At 41.1% G+C, this 17,441-nt stretch overlaps 1 protein-coding gene across 1 annotated transcript in view; it reads right to left on the minus strand.

The window, feature by feature from the left end:
- The window catches only part of tln1 (talin 1), a 55,876-nt gene that overhangs the window by 33,375 nt on the left and 5,060 nt on the right, over window positions 1-17,441 (minus strand). The window contains exons 2-13 of the mRNA XM_067249693.1: window positions 9,668-9,738; window positions 6,257-6,419; window positions 4,699-4,796; window positions 4,206-4,335; window positions 3,859-4,011; window positions 3,434-3,576; window positions 2,888-3,015; window positions 2,657-2,717; window positions 2,161-2,265; window positions 1,690-1,845; window positions 907-1,008; window positions 356-432 (exon numbers count right to left, since the gene is read on the minus strand). Coding sequence (XP_067105794.1) covers window positions 356-432; window positions 907-1,008; window positions 1,690-1,845; window positions 2,161-2,265; window positions 2,657-2,717; window positions 2,888-3,015; window positions 3,434-3,576; window positions 3,859-4,011; window positions 4,206-4,335; window positions 4,699-4,796; window positions 6,257-6,386 — 1,283 coding nt within the window. The 5' untranslated portion in view covers window positions 6,387-6,419; window positions 9,668-9,738. The remainder of the gene's footprint in view (window positions 1-355; window positions 433-906; window positions 1,009-1,689; window positions 1,846-2,160; window positions 2,266-2,656; window positions 2,718-2,887; window positions 3,016-3,433; window positions 3,577-3,858; window positions 4,012-4,205; window positions 4,336-4,698; window positions 4,797-6,256; window positions 6,420-9,667; window positions 9,739-17,441) is intronic.

Below are 17,441 nucleotides of genomic sequence, written 5' to 3' on the forward strand. Positions count from 1 at the left end.
AAAGGAGTGGAGTGGAAGGGTAAAAAGGGGTTGGGAGAGGATAGGGAAGAGGGAGCAGAGGGAAAATATCAGGCAACTAATACGATACTGTGCTTCATGGACCATCACTCATGGCTACAAATAAGGATTAAAGCAACACAGTTCAGAAGCATATTATAAAACATACTAAACATGAAAAAAAAAATTGCAAGCCCCTAAAAAATTGCATACGCCCTACAAACAAGAATGTAGCCAATGACAGGGCTGACTTCACTCCATTCCACTCTGAATACACACCCACGGACAGGAAGCTATGCTACCGGATGACAAATATCTGAAACACACAAACACACTGCTGCAGAACAGCTGCACTCACTTTTTGGGCGACACAGAGTCCTCCAACATAGTGGACTCCTCATCTCCCTCTAAGCCAAAGTGGTCTTTGCTCTTTTTCTGAGGAAGGACAGGAAATGAGATATTTAAGTTTATGTAGTAATTCAACCAAGGGTTAGTCATTGAATCTACAGTTCAAGATCTATAAGAAGTTCAAAGGGACATTTTGAATCTGTTGGCTGGATCTTTAGAAGGTTACAATTTCTTGGAGAGCACATTTCACTTTCAGTATAGTGCCTGTGATGTGCTTAACTTAGAAAACACAGCATGTATTGTTTATGGACTGTACATTCAGTATTTCCATGAAGCTCTGCTATTTCCGTGCAGGATAAAAAATATGTGAGGATGCAAGATCTCTGGCTGTCCCTCCCTACAGAAGTTACACAAAGGGCATTGCAGACACCACTTGTGCCACATAAAGAGGATTCATCACTAGATAATAATTAATTGTCCTAATGTAGTAAAGAGTATTTACACCACAACCAGCTTCATGAGTCAAACAACATTTGGTGTGACTTGATGTTGCACATTTACCTTTTTAAGGATAATGTCAATATAACCGGCAATCAGCTGGGCAATTTGTTCTCCTTCAGTGGTTTGGACAGAGTAGTAGCCATCTTGATAGTCCCCAAAATCCTACAGCAGGATTAGAAATATATAAATCACAGTATAAAATATATGGAGACCATGAATTTATGGGCTGTAACAAAATCAACAAAGCCTGCCAAACACTGCTTTAATTCTTTTTTTTAAAGCATTCAAAATATTCAAGATGAACAAAGATAAAGCAAAAACTACATGAAAAATAAATATGAAATAATAAGAACAAATATTTATGTTGTTGTCATTATTCATCCGTTTCTGAGATTAACATTGTTGCTCATGTTTCCCATCACTACCACTTCATCTACTAGTAATATAATACAGTGATGCTTTGCCTTAGTGCTACTGTACTAGTCTCATCACTGAGTTCACCGAAAGAGTACAAATATTCAGAGGAAGTGACAGTACACATCTCTCTATGCCCATTTGAATTCAGATAACATCAACTTAAACTGTATTGTGGTTAGAAAAAACATAAACATGGTCAGAAAAGATAAATATGTTTAATTAAAATGTCCCTGTGGCATGTAGAATGCAGCATTTGGGTCAAAACTACAGCCTAGTATATACTATGGTTATTCCAAGTAGTACAACATACTGGTCACTAACAGTCTAGTACACAGTACAGTGAGCTGAGGTGTGAACTCTCAGGACAGCTGATTACCAGCAGTTATACAGAGTTTTAAGTGGGTCAAGGTGAGAAAGATGACCTACCAGGGTGAAGCTCTTGGGTGAGGCAGCCCAGCGCTTGATGTTGGTCAGGTTCCACTCCTGGATCACTTCCTTGGTCTTCTCGTCCACCCTCATCACACATTCCTTGGTGATGCCCAGCAGACGAGGTACCAGTTTGTTCTTTCCCTTCATCTTCTCCTGCAGGAGAGAGATTGTCCACATAAACGGTTAAAGGCCAATGCACATAAAATGACAATAAATCACTTTAGCATTTCCTTACAAAGAACACAAGTGTTTAGAGCCAAACAGCATTTTCAAATCCTCAACAGTCTGGGGCATTTGAGAGGGGTTTAAAAAAAACTTACAAACTGGACTGAATAAGGATTGCCAATTGATGCCATAATGTCATACTATAGCACTTTTGTTTGTTGACTGCATAATAGCACTATGTAGGCTGCACACAAGCACACAGCATTCAAACATTCAATTACATCTCGGGAGGTCTTACTTTACCTTGACTAAGAAGAAAGACACTCCATAGGTCTTGAGAGACCGGGCCAGTTTGACATAGCTGACTTTAGCCTCTATTTCTGTCATGTTTTGGTAGTTCTTGTGTGCCTGTAGAGAAAGGAAAAAGTAAATATGCCCAATAATCAAAGGCTAGATTATTTACAACAAGTGATATAAAACAAGGTACAATAAATCTACATCAATAAGGTTGGTATTATGTGCAACAATAAACTCAACAAAGTCAGACTCTTTTTACTTGTTATCATGCATATTTTGACAATGATAAAAAGATGGCAGACAGAGAAGCAGGCCTTTGTTATTATTTTACATTATAACAAACACCCGCTGAAAAGACTACCATATTTTCAGACCCAAAGGACTTCTATTGCATGGCCTTGGATCAGCGCCAGAGCAGATTAAGTATGACTGACCTGACATTGACCCCCCTCACATGGGGCTGAGGGTCTAGACACTGTACTGGCCAACTGCAAAGCCTTACCTGGAAGATTCTTTTCTCGCCCTTGTTTTTGATGTACTCTTTAGGGAGGAACTCCTTCAGACTGAGAACAAGAATGAATAGGACAAAAGGGGGAGGTTATTATTAAATAGAAAAAAACTTTTACAAAGAAGAAGAAAAAAGAGTTGATGGGCAAAAACTAAATATTTGCAATTCATCCAACAAGATACCATTTATAAACCTGTTTGATGTTTTGATCAAATAGGTTCTTACTCTAAAAATCCTGGTTTGTGCTTTGTCTCGTTGTGGTCACCAAACTGGATTTGACACTGGTAACCAGCAAAGTCGCAGGCCTTTTCAAAAGAGACAGGATGGGAGCCATTCAGAATGTCATCACGTGCCTGCATAGGGATAAAAAGGCACAATCGGGTCATTATTTGCAGGTCTCTCCATTTTACAAGCAAAACATGACAAAATGATGAATCAAGAGAGAACACAGGATTTTCAACAGAGCCAGCAGAAAGAAACAGGGCGGAGAACAGCGTGACTGGATACTGTGGAGTTTCCCTTTGGTTTCTGAGTAACTTCCAATGAAAATACAAAACTAAATATAGCTTCATGCTGCAATGTCGGATTCTTCCGCAAAATTGCTAATTATTTTTAAATTGACAGAGTAAAAGGACAGAAAGAGACACCCAGTGTTTCCCCTAGGATTTCTTTCAGTGTTGCGGAGCAGGCGTGTTATGGATACGTGGTGTCGGCGGTTGTTCACAGGTGTAGAGGCATCAGCCTGAGTTCTGAGTCTGTGGTTGCATTTACCTGGACGTAGAGCAGGTTGAGCTGAACGGGGTCTCTGGAGTCCACATTCTGATCCGAGTAGAAGAACTTTCTCCTGAGAAGCAGCATTTCCGTCTCCTCCACGCCCTGCTCCCTCAGGGTACGCCCGTGGTCCAGCCAGTTCACTGATAACAGCAATCAGTCAGCAGTTGGACAGTCAGTTATACAGTGAGTCAGTCAATCACTAGACCACTGTCAATAAATGAATAGTCACAATCAATAAATTTGTATTATTGTGCAGTATGGCTGCATATCATTGTCAAGCAATGTCAAATACTTCGCTCATGTGAAACAATGTAATTCATGTCAATAGATGACAGTTCAGGATATAGTGAGCAGCAAGGATATAAGATGCCTTATCCTGGTGAGGAGAAGCCTTTGAGTGAATGAGTTTCTATGCGTCTTACATTCATCATCTGTGTGAAGTTTCTGCTTTAGTTTCTCCATCTTCTTGTCATCTCGGAGGAGGGTTTTGTCCCTCTTCAGAGTGCCTGTGGTCTCCTCCTTCTTCTCCTCACCAAGGTCACGAACCAATGAGTACTCGTCGTAATTTGTGATACCTGAATAAAATGGATTGTCAGGAGGCAGTTGACAACTCTTGTCAAAATGCTTTTCATCAACTACATCATAAGGTGTACCAAACTTTAGTTAGTTAGGTAGTCAACCAACTCACATTAGCATACTACCACAACTAAGAGATTGTGACTGTGTTAGCTAGCTAGTGACGAGGATACTGCCATACATCCAGACTTACCTATCCTGGCACAGATGGTCATAAGCATGTCGCTGACAATCTTGGAGTCGTCCACCATGACGGTTTTCACTGTCCCGTCCAGCATGCGGATCTTCAGTGGCCTCTGCTTCTTCTTGTATTCCAGAGTGTCCTGACAAAGAAAATATACAAGGTTAGACATTAGCCATTGCATTCACTGGCAGTCGATTTATAAGATGACTGCGTACAATTTGTAATTCGATTTTGCTACTAGAATCATCACGGCACATATCTAAATACCGCTGTGTGCCACACACTCTGGTGTAGAATAACTTTGAACATGCCAAGTTCACATACAGCCCTTCAGAATACTAATCCGAACATGTATGGCCCTAAGAAGAAAAGTAGGTGACAAGTACTTCAGTACTGGTTATGTTGTATTGGGTGAAAAAGAAGACAAGGATACAAAACCACTGAGGAGTGTTGGGATTCATATTGGTGGACAGCATAAACTGGTCAACTGGAAGTTACTCACTCCATTCCTCAACATGTAGTAGTCCAGGGCTTTGCCTGCCTCCAGCCAGATGCCTTTCTTTGGGTCCTCGTCCGACAAGAACAGGCCATAGTCGTTGGCTGTAGAAGACGAGCAAAATAGCCTGTCAAAGGCTGTGTGTGTGTATTCATCCATGTAAGCTATACCAACCTTTATTGGACAGATTTATTTAAATATGCCATGCATCTGGATGATGTGTGGCTTTTGTCAAAAACAATCTAGAAAGCATGACGCAACCACTGACAGCTACAATGGTGTCAACAACTAACAGCTGTAGTGCTTTACCTTGATCCACATTAGAAAGAATGTAACAGCGTGTCCCTGTAGGGCATTATATATAACGCCCTACAGGGACACACGGACATATATATATATATATATATTTAATGCCTATAGCTTGCACCCCAGAGCTACATAGGTCTCTGCCATTTAAGCTGCTGAACATTCCATATTAGCTGTTAATGTTGGCCAGCTCTGTCCTCTCTCGCTCATGCTCCCTCTAGCTCTTTCTGGCTCAGTCTCTCTCCCCCCTGCTATAAGTGGAAAATGACTTACAGGTTGGGACAAGTAAAGAAGAGACTATCCACAAAGCACAAGTTTAGAAAGACTTGTGTAACTTTTATGGTCGTTAGCAATTGCAAAATTCCAATTGGACCAGGTGCATATGACCCAATTGCACGAGGGAAATCAACTGGCTGGGGACAATGACAGGACACAAGAAGAAGGCGTTTTTGTATGAGGAAAGATGGGTGTGGATTCACAGGCTTTCCCAATTTCTAATTACTAAATGTTTTTGTCATGGTGGTGTTAGACTACCAACGAATCATCACTTGTTGCCACAGTTTGGTATATTGTGTGTATGTTTTGATGATTAATTCTAGCACCGAGTGTAATTGGCGTATAAACTCACATTGGTTCGTCATTGTCACAACGTTTGACGATGCTGATATTTGTAATCGTCAGCTTAAAGTTTACTCTGTCATTTTAGTGTAGGCTACGCCATTCTTGAGCGTTGATGAAGGCAACATTTGTGCCACAATTAAACCCTTCGGCATGTGGCCTTGTGCACATGCTATAGCGGTGCAACGGAGCAGAAAACTCAGTTCGGAAGATAGCTCTTTTCTTATTGGCTTTTTGCAATGCATCCTGGATTTATTTGTTGGGACATGCCCGGTTCATAAACAAAACTTTGTTCTCTCTTTTTTTTGCCTACTGCAACAACTTGCTCGCGCTGTCGGTCGGTCAGTTCACAAAAATTCCATGCAGGGCCTGTAGGTTAGGTGTCCGCTAATTCGTATCAAATGTAGGTGGCCGCTAATTCGTATCAAAGTAAACTTTAGCACTTCAGAGCAAAACACTGAACACACTATTTTTTCACTGCATTTTTGCATCGAGATTTAGGGAATTATGGGGATCCGTTTACGGATCACGGACCATCTACGGTTCGTTTACACCTGGTCGGCAAACTGACGAATATATTGGCTATCGACGATATGAGCCGTGAAAGGAACATTATTTGTGTGTGCAGCTCACTACTCACGCTGGCCCAGCTGTGCCTCCGGTACTCTCTCCCTGATGATGCGGCATGCGTCGTACACCATGGTGGAGGGCTCAAACTGCATGGTCTTCACCACGTTCCCCACGCCGATCTTCAGTGACAGTGCCACCATGACTGCCGTTCTCTGATTCCACCGCTGTTACACCTGCCGTCAGAACACGAGCCGGATGGTTTGTTAGGCGTACCCAAAACCGTGTAAATATGCCACAGTATGATGTTACATGCCATTTTAAAACAGTTCTTTGAAAATGCATGATTTAGTGACTGAGGAAAGAGAAGCAGGATACTTTCAACACTACCTTCAACAGTAGTTTCTGTGAAATCATTTCATTATGAGAGGCAAAGGGAAAGTGTGTTTTTTCACCTCTTACTGTACCGTGCAAGAAACTAAAGCAATATTCAAACTGATGGGGAAATGGGAGAAGAGGGCCATGGTGTTAAGCATCCAAGTCGAATCTTTCAGACAGTAAGCTACTTCCTCCTTTCTGAGGGGAATTATAGAATCTTCACTTAAGTCTCCATGACAAGCCTAGAAAGGGGGAACTCATTTCAAAAGTCCCAAAACGAAGTTAACGTTCATGGAAATTGCAGACGTTTAGCAGAAGTGTGACTTCTGCTCTTTTAAAAGTGCACATTTTCGCATACTGACCAATGACTTCTAACACATAAATGCTGTTACTGACTATAGAGGGTAACCGTTAGGGTGCTAGTGTAGCTAAAGTATACAACCATCACCATCCTAAAATGAGTCTTGTGGATGAGTCTTATTGTTTGTGTGTTATCTAGCTTATTATAGAATTACTACTGTTCCCCTCAGTTCAATTGGAAAGGAATGATGTATGTATCTAGTCTGGTGCAGTAGCAGTCTGACCAAACAAAATGTAAATACTTTGAGAATCTACTCAGATGTGTGACTTCTGAGAACACCCTTAACTGTTCACACCCACAGATATGAGTTTGAGTCCTTTATACAAACATGTTTTGTAGTGCACGTAGTTCCTGCAGCAACTTGTTAAGCATCAAAGGGTGTCAAATATAAAAATAGGTCTATCTCTATACAAAATAACTCATGTTCAGGGGATTGTGGTCACTACAATGGTCAGTATGGCCACCTCTCAGTTACAGATCTAACACGTCAAGTTATTTCAATAACAGTTTGCATCATGGCAAAATTATTACAGATCTTCTAACTTGCTTGTAACTTTTATGCTGTTCATTTCCTAAAATTTCTAAAGCCAGCAGTTCAAGAATATACCATTCATATTTGGAATTTTGGAGTTAATTTGAAAATGACTTGGAGTTGGAGCTGTGTGCAAGGCTACCACTGTTCATAAACACACTAATCCATTCTCTACAGATCCAGCCAAAACAGAGGAATTCAACTTTAAGGCTTGTGAATCCTGACTATGTTACACCAGGCACATCCCAGATTTATACTTTGTATAAAACCGACAACAGAAATATCATTTGACAGCTCCAAGGCCAAATTGTGCTGAGTATTAAGGTAAGGAGATTGCATCATTACAGACATATACTGACAATGGCCACTATCTGGGAGTCTCTGCCTCTTCAAAATCATGGAAGGCAAAATATTTCTAAAGAGGATTCAGTAAAACGTTTACATTGCACAGTTTACTGGGATATCAAATTCATAAGGAAACGGGTCAATTTTCCACAATATATGGGGAGTCAGGTGGCTGAGCGGTTAGGGAGTCGGGCTAGTAATCCGAAGGTTGCCAGTTCGATTCCCGGTCATGCCAACTGACGTTGTGTCCTTGGGCAAGGCACTTCACCCTACTTGCCTCGGGGGAATGTCCCTGTACTTACTGTAAGTCGCTCTGGATAAGAGCGTCTGCTAAATGTAAATGTAAATATTTGGTGCAACTTCTGTTGAATGGGTGGCTGGATTTGGAGGCCTTCATTGACCACTCTGTGGTCCTATATGGGCCTGGAAGAAGATCACATGCATTGGTCAGTGACCTTAACCTCAAAGAATGAATGTATTTGCGCTTCTCATGAAGGCTTCCAGTTAAATTAAATGAAAAAACAAACATAAAAGCTGTCCAAGAACTGAAAGATGACTAGGGAGGACGTTTTTGATATCATCCAAAGTATTAAAATTCAGACACAGCATTCACTTTGACTTTCAAATGGTATTTTTGCTTTCTGTGAAAGTAAATAGTGTGCTTATTTCTGTCTGTGCTCAACACAACTTGTGGACATGTGATGACTGAGGAAATTGTCCAACAAAAGACATCAGGCGATCACTAGACGACTGACAGAAGCTTGCTGGTCGCTGCAAAAAATTGAGGACAGAGTGCTCACAAAAGAAACAAAGTGCTTTGGCTACAAAACAATGCTTTTGAGAACAAAACTAAGCCACCAATTGCATGCCTTAGCGGCACACCAATACTAATATTTTGATTATAAAGGGGCAACACTCTCCTTTACAGTGTCAACATCCACTTACCCCTGGAAAGCCCAAACTCCCCCCGACCAAGTGTCACTTACGTCTAAATCATAAATGAACTATATAGTAACTACAGAACAGTTCCTATGTAACTATAATACTGTTATATATTGCTACCTAGTCCTGGATATTTAAATGATCCCTTGATTTGGGTGTAAGAGGTTTTAGTCAAAGCATGAGTAATTAGACTTCTGTATTTCATCATTGAAGAATCATGTTTTCTTTGTGGGTAGAAAGTCTATGAGTGTATTGGTTATCCAAAGGTCACTAGATCTGTGAATAGAAGAAGGTCAGCAGTTCAAATTCTAATGGACATTACCTTAACTGACTATGTAGCTAGTGTTTAATATGAATGATTTGTGAAATGATAGCTCAGACAATGGAACCAGACATTGTTGCTTCTGCTTGTGAAAGTCACTACTGTTTGTGAATGGATAGAAATGGCCTAAAGAAGAGGAAAAGTCATCAAGACTTGGAGAGGGGTGTCCGGGTTTCTCCTCACAGCTGTTTGGTTTTCTCCACCTCTAACTTGCTGAATGGACCCTTGACAGTGCCAATTATGCCTCAAACATTTAGCGCTAATGACACGCTAGTGCTCTTATGCGTAAACACGTTCTCACTTGACTACATTGACAGGCTGTAAGTTTAAACTTAAGAAGCCCATCAGCATTAAAAAGTGATAGAATATCCAGCTCTTAATCTTAGCCTGCTGTGCTAAAAAGGAGTCCCTACTGTCCAAGCTACAAAAGCCTCTCTAGCTCACTCCAAACTGGTCTACAAGTAAAAACAGATTGATGAAATGAGTCCAGTTTTCTTAAGATCCAAAGTGTTCACAGTTTTTTTAGGAATGCATTTGCTGCTGGGAGACCCACAAGCAAAGGGAAGAAAAGAAAGGGGGTAGAGGAGAAGCAGCACTGTCCTACCTGATAGAAACTCGTCTCAGTGGGAGATGTCCTCCCAGTCAGATGTGGCACTCGGGATTTCCTCTCCTCGGCTGCAGGTTAACAAAGAAGGTTGTTAAGCGTGAGTGACTTTCACATACTCAGGACAATTAAATACTGTACAATACAGCGTACTGTACAATACATGCTTCATGAAGGATGTTCTCAATGAACACAAATATAATCAAGATTGCACATGTAAAAAAACACATTTTGAAATTAATACAACCCCTGCAACTATGTTCATGAATCATGACATACCCTTAGTCTTCTTTGTAGTGCTCTATTCACAGTCAGTGAGCATACAACTCTGCCAAAAGTTTACTTTGATCACTGTCAGTATCTTTCTGAAGGCATCACACTAAATGTCTGCTTGCCTCTCCAGGTCAGATTTGAGCTCTGTGCATCTGATGTTGACATTCAGTAATAGGCCTAACTCATTAAGCCAGTAGGCATACCAATACTGTATACTTCAGAGTGTTCATCTTATTTAGGACTGTCCACATTTTAAGGCCAACTGTATGAAGGACGAGGCTAAATGAAAAGCCTAACTGGTTAGAACTATACACTTTGTAATGATGTAAAATGTTCTGCAAATAAAGCTGTCAAGTGCCATGTTAAGACAACAAAATCCCTGTTGACGGTGCACCTATTAGTGTAATCTCTGTCTTGAGGCCTTAGAAGGCTGGTAAAGGAATCAACAGGTCTCAGATCCTCTAACTAGCAGTGTAACCTCAAGCTTGTAGACCACTCACTTCCTGGAGGGAGTGGCTATGTGTGTGTGCGTAGGTCAGCTGTCCCAGTCAAGACATAGCCACTCCCAGGGAGTGACACACGCACATGGTACGCCCTCTGACTCAACTGTTAGGACTATTCCGTTCTCTCTCTCTTGCTCAATTTCTGGACCTCTCAGCATCGTCCACTCCCATTCTCCTTGACTCTGCCAAACACAACATCAACTTCTTGCTAGGGACCTTTCAGTCTTCAACAAATCTTTTTTTGGTCGTCTCTCAACGCAACCTCCTGATACCATAAACTGCTGATTGCCATTAATTATTTTAGTTTGTCAGTATCATTCAACCCATCATAGATGAAATAACATCTCAATCGAGCTACATCCTGCTTATGTCCTCAGCTATTTCTGTTTGAGTGAGTCTAGGCGATTCATGTGTCAGGAGCTTCATTACCAGGCAAGCTGCAACTCACTCTGTCTGGAATGCTACAGAGTTGTAACTAGCTCCCCCTCACTACTTCAGCATGTTGTGATGTCATTTCCTGTTTCAAAAGCCCTCCAATGCCATAAAAGGGAATTTGTTTGCCGTCTGCAGGCTTAAAGAACACACGACTTTCCTCCACCAGGATCTTAGTATCCTGTGCAATTAGTTAGTAGTGAAGGAAGGGAGGGTTTGTTTAGCTTCTTAGAAAGATGTGAAAGTACTGTAAGAAAGCAAGCAAATGTGTATTCAGAACTGTGGTTGAGCACCAGATATTACAAAGTGGATAGAAGCTATTTTAAATGAAAGATTAACTTTTGAGGACTGCTATTGTAAGTAATGAGGGAAAGGCACATGGTGAAGTTTAATAATACAATCCTAGACATTTAAATTTGATAGAACCGTAGAGATGTCTCTGAAGACTACTCTAAGATGACTTCGATTCAGTTCAAAGTAAACCAGATTGATCTTTCCAGCGCAACAAAAACTTTTGGGGTACCGTTTGGCATACCGAGGTTTTTGAAATTTCGATTCCTGTTCTTTTTTATAAAAGGCAGCTGATGTGTGCAGCAGCTATCTGGAGCTTGTCTATGTCCGAGTTCATAAAACATGCCACCACACCCTTTCTGAGAATAGGAAGTCCTTAAACAGAGCAACAATTACTTCTGTACTTCCTTTACAGGGTTCAGTTGAATGCACATTAAAACAATACAACAACCGCGTATCAGTTTGTCTGAAGTACCAATAAGACATCTGGAAGGTTTTAAGCATGACCCCAACAAATTGAGAGAGACAGAGAGAGAGCAGAAGCACTAATTCAATGCAATATCAAACTGTCTTTTGCCCTTCAATGTAACTGCAACTTGTTCAATAGAAGCTAGATTTAGCTTGATAATGCGGTTCATAATGCACTACATGCAATAGAGTACAATTCTTCTATTAAAACTTGCTCTTATGCAAGCAAATACAAACTTAAAACATTGTGTTTGCTGTGCTGAAATCTGTTGTTCAGCTTTTTCAGTTAGGCTTTTTAAAAGCTTGAAAAATGCGCAAACTAAAAATACAATGTTTATTAGTTTACAAGAGAATGCAGCTAAATAGACCAAAATAACTGATGCAATTCACCTTCAAGTCTAAAACACAACACACCACACCAGAACACAATACAGCAACTAAGTAGAACTCAAAAAACAAGAACCCAAGTTTTAACTTGGGAATCTCAAAATGTCAATTTATTTAATGTTTTCCTACCTATGATGTAGAATGTTGAAGGCCAACAGTGAGCCGCACACAAGTTTACAGATAGCAGCCATTTTATTTTGGAGGGGTCATATATTGATATCAAAATATAGCTTGGTGACATGGGGACATACTCTCACACAGAGTCACCGCGGCAACCCAATCCCGGCATGCGCCTGAGTGGGATAAAGGAGCCAACTGGAAGTTAGCAGTGTCATATAACTGTTAATTAGGTAAGAAGCAGTGATACAACCAACAACAGTGGCAACAAGGTGTGAGGAAATACCAGACAACGATTTTTTCCTGTCAAAGACCATGCCATCATTCCCAATGGAATGATTCCCAGTGAAATACTGAACAATAACTGATGTTCCAATAAACCTGGTGATTATGCATCGTTGTCACAAATGTAACCAGGCAGGCAGAAAACAGCCCCCCTGTAAAGACCAGTTGGTGTCTCAGCTCAAGGTTACATGTTACAAGGAAGGAAGGGATATTCATGACCTGCCAACCAGAAGCAAGCGAGATCCACTTAGATTGTAGTGAATCACTGTAACAAACTATTCTTTTTTATTTATAGCAGGGAATTGAAAAAACCCAGACCACTCAGCTGCATCACTTTGGAGGTGAAATTTTGCAACATCACATCTTTTCACTGGTCATCTCTCACTGCCTCTTACTATACACCCAAATATAAACATCAATAACAGTCTCCAATTCTAGCTACTGTCCCACCCAAAAATCCTCTCCACTCAGAAATCATTACTTTGTTCAGAAAGAACTTTCACCAGTCTTACTGGTCTATCTTACTGTCTGATGTTCATGGGGCCCTGACTTTCAATCAGCCAAGTCAAGTGAATTTGCTCATCCAATTAGCCAGCCACGAGACAAGTTTATCCGAGAAGCTTTAGCTGTGAACCTTCAGCCTTCAGGGCCTTGTTAAACATACAGTACCTGCTAATTTCAGTATTGAGTACAGTATTAAATACGAATCTTCAAAAACCTTGAAACGGTACAGTTTATTGCTCCTAGTCTACCAAGGCAAGGTCTGTTCTCAATAGTCGACTACAATAACAGAGTACTCTATATGTCACACATTGTAAGAGGTCACACTATGTTCCAATGCACCCCCATAGTTTTTTAGTCTGGGTGACTGCACAGGTCAGGGAGCCTTTCTCCACAACAGACATCCAACAGCTGGTACAGCCTACTGTAATTAGGACACTGGGGAGTACACATTAGTTCCTACATTTGGTCTACTTGGAAAGAACATGACAGGTTTGAGATGAACCTGCTAAATGTAGTTCATCATTTATTTAAGTAGGTTAGGGACAAGGGGGTGGTCTTTGGGAGGAATATCTAAAATTACAGTAAGCCACTCAAAACATGCTAGACAAATGTTAATGTACATAATCATTTTGATTAACTGGGAGGTTGTGATGGGAGAATCTGATTTTAGACTTTACATGACTCCACCATGGAAAATGAGTCACCGGCCCAGTTTTGAAACCTAAGCACCTTATGGGAAGTGACGATTAAGACAATATGTTTTCTCCATGTGTCCTGACAGCCGCCTGCCACACCCGTGTGGGCGCACACACACACACACACACACACACACACACACTTATGTCAGCTATGACACTGGCCTTCCTAGTCCCACAAACAGTCATATTCTCAACACTGAAGTCCCCAGTGTGTGTGTGTGCCTGTGTGTCCAAACGAACACCAAACCCACCCCCGCTTTGTAAAATAAGGATTGGTTTTCTGACAAAAGAGAATATGAGCCAAAAAAATATATGCCACCACTAAGTGTAGAGGCACCCCAAGGCAATCTCTGCCAACATTGCATTCCGATAGCTTGCAGTATTTCCTCCTTCCTCCTTGGCGTGGAGATTATTTCCATAGGTGCTAACAAGAGACAACTTAATGAGATCCAGGAAAAGACCTCACACCCATTCACTCATTGCATTGTGTCAAATCACTTCCTGTGCTTCAGGCTTGATTGACAACAGTCATTGCATATGACCTAAAGGCTCTCACTATCTAAACCACACGGCCATCTCCGTTTATGCCATCAAGAACGGCCCTCATCCCTATCTTTTGACTGTGACTTGAAGTTACCAGCCCAAAACAACAACATGAGTATTAATATGACATATCTGTGTATGCCAGAGGGCAGAGGGGTATATCACATCTGTACTATCAGCAACGTCTGAATTCCAAGAGCGCTCATAAATATGGTGGCAAATCTCCACATATTTACAAAACACAAGACTGGCATCTGTGGTATGTTTTCATACGGTTTTCCTCGCGTTGTAACAGCTGTACTTTAAAATATGCAGGAAAGAAAGAAATGTGTGCGCATTTCCATATCCTTCATTATTTTCTCGTGATCTGGTGTTCCAATACAAGTAAATGGAAAAACCTTGTAAGTGCTTCCTCAGGTAGGCCGGCGTAGTCACATCCCTATTAAAAATAGCCCAGTTAAGTTTTTCTCAGAATGGACAAACACACCCAGGGGCCCAGGGAGAATGCAGGCAAACGGTGAGTTTCACCACACCGACGTGAAGTTCACCACTACTGGTCTCCTTGTTTTCTCCTGGCAGGCTCTGTAGTGCTCCTAAGGATCATCCAATGGGGGAGTGGAAGCAGAAGCCGTAACAGAGAACATCTGTTTGAGTGTAATCCGTGCGGGCCTACATTTCACGCCTTTAATCTCTCTGTACATATTAACATCAGAGGAGTTGACTCTTTCTAGTATAAATGGAGTGCATTGAGTGGTGGAGCGCCAAGAGAAGCAAACTGGTCTTGGAGTGGAGAGAACCAAGTGGCTGGTCAGAGCAAAGGGGGAAAAGTAGAAGCTGCTTGGTCCTAGTCCTATGGTTTGAGTTGTCCTTAACCTACTGTACCACATTGATGTATGAAACCCTATACAAATGAACAATGATAAGTCTGTTTTTGTAGTCTAAAAACATGCCAGTTTGCTTTATCTTCCGGTTGCTGACCAAAAAGTCCTGTTCATTTTGTATGATATTTAATTTTATTTTGAAACCATACACAAAGGTTACTTCAGCTTGGGTAACCGTCATACATTTTTATTTATTTGGGGAGGACAATTACTTGGGGACCTTGTGGTAATGTTTTTATGGCAAAAATGTGCATGACTTTTAGGAACAAAAATAAATGATTTTTCCTTTGGCTGTCTATTCTAAACTCTTCTAGTTCAAAGTTGTTGGAGAACAGAAAGAAATTGATGAAAACACATGGATTGTAGCACCAAAATTGATAGCCTGCTATCATAGTGACTAGCATAAAATAACTAGGGGGGGGGTACATATGAAAAAATCTCCCCCCCACAACACGGGCAGTCCTCCATCCATAAATAAAGTGCTGGTGGATTTAGAACAGCAACATGAGCTGGGCTAGAGACAGCCAGACTACTCGGGCCCGCCAGCCCCAATGGCTGAATTCCATCTCACATTCCTTTGGAGTTCCGCAACAATTCTCTATGGAGTCCAGGGTCTGGAGAAGCAGATGAGAGGGAGGGAGGGAGGGAGAGGAGCAGAGGGAAGGGTGGCCCTTGTCATTGGAGAGAGGGAGGGGAACACAACTAATTTGTTCCTAAAAGGACCATGGGAATGGGACAAGAGAACAGCTTCAGAACTCTGGTTCACATATTCAGAGAACCTATCAGGGCAATCTTCTAAACATTATCAGGTCCATCTGGAAAAAGGGAACAGGGACAAAGAGGGAGTTGAAAATAGTAGCCCATGCAAACTTAGGAGGAAAATGTAAAATATAGGCTTGCTAAAACAGACTTGCTTGTGGTGTCTGTGCAAAAGACTGCCAAACCTTTCTGTCCTGCATGTTATCAAATGCTACAGGGTTTTATAAATGTACGGTTTCCAAAGTTATAATAACCCTAACACAGTCTCATGCAACAAACTGATAGGATGTTAGAAAAGAGAGAAGATTACCATGACCATGCTTTTGAGAAAAACAAAGCGTTGTCAATTTTGACTTCTGTGTGGCTTTCAGTGAGGGAGGGTCACAGGGAAGTCATGCATTCTTCACCCATCGTCCACATAACAGCTCATTTTGATAAGCATTCTATCCAGTTAGTGTTATTGTTGATGCTCAACATTCCTCCAAATCTGTTTACCACTGTGGACACCCAACAAACCCAGATACATTTCGCCAGTCCTGTGAGTACTAGAATCATTTGGGGATTAGAGGAAGCAAAGTCTGAATAATGCCTCAGTCTGAGTAAAACTGAAGTTGCTTGATTAAGACGGTGAAGTGAGGAAGAACATAAGCTAACACAAAGTAGGAGAGGTTAGTTCCCACTTGCGTGTGCAGGGAGAACCTTGTAAACACATAGGTGTTGGACTTGGCTTAGTCCTGTTACTGCCTTGGTGCCACAGCACTGAAGACTGCAGTTTGTGCTGAATGTATGACACTCTCATTTGCTCCATTCTATCATTTCAAAGTGACGTTGCCCAAATACGCTTAGGATCCTTAATTAGCAGTCTGGTATTCAAGCGATCCGACAAATGAGAAAATAGAGCTGCTTAACCCTCGTGCTGCCTTCGGGTCACATGACCCAAAGGTTCATAACGAACCATCGTTGTGTTTACCCAATTTTACCCAATACAAAAACAAATAAAAATAATTTTCTTTTAACCATTCCAATGTGGGGGGTCTGAGACAGCCCGACAGTTAAAAGAAAATGCTTCACTTTGTTTTTGTATGAGGTAAATTTGTCGCAATACGACGGTGGGTCACAATGACTGATGGGTCAGAATGACCCGAAGATAACACAAGGGTTAAGGGACCATTGAACCTCACACTATACTGAAACCAACAGCACATCCACATTCTTGCACTTCCATTCCCAGAGTGAAACAGGAAGTTGATACTGATGCATGTTCTCCTTCGAGTTCACAGAGACTGACACGTTTGTCAGTGCAGCTGTATCCAGCAGCTAATGCTGAAAGTCATACAAGATTGGATTCTTGTATTTTAACGGTTCTATTCACTTCTAGTCACTGACACTGATATTTTTTCTTGACAAAGTGAATGGTGGTTGGGAGGGTTGCAGCTACACTGTACATGCAAACTTAATTAAATATTCTAGTCAGCAAAGCATAATTTAAAAAAAAAAACATAATATGAAGAATGTTTGGAGCACTGGGCAGCTCATCCATAGTATTACATTTTCTGTCTAAAGCAATGTTTGTGAACCACATGCCACATAGTGATAAATGGTTTGAGTACAAAGTCATTCCAAAATCATAGCT

This window comes from Osmerus mordax, chromosome 14 (assembly GCF_038355195.1).
Source record: "Osmerus mordax isolate fOsmMor3 chromosome 14, fOsmMor3.pri, whole genome shotgun sequence".
In the NCBI taxonomy this organism is placed as follows: domain Eukaryota; kingdom Metazoa; phylum Chordata; class Actinopteri; order Osmeriformes; family Osmeridae; genus Osmerus; species Osmerus mordax.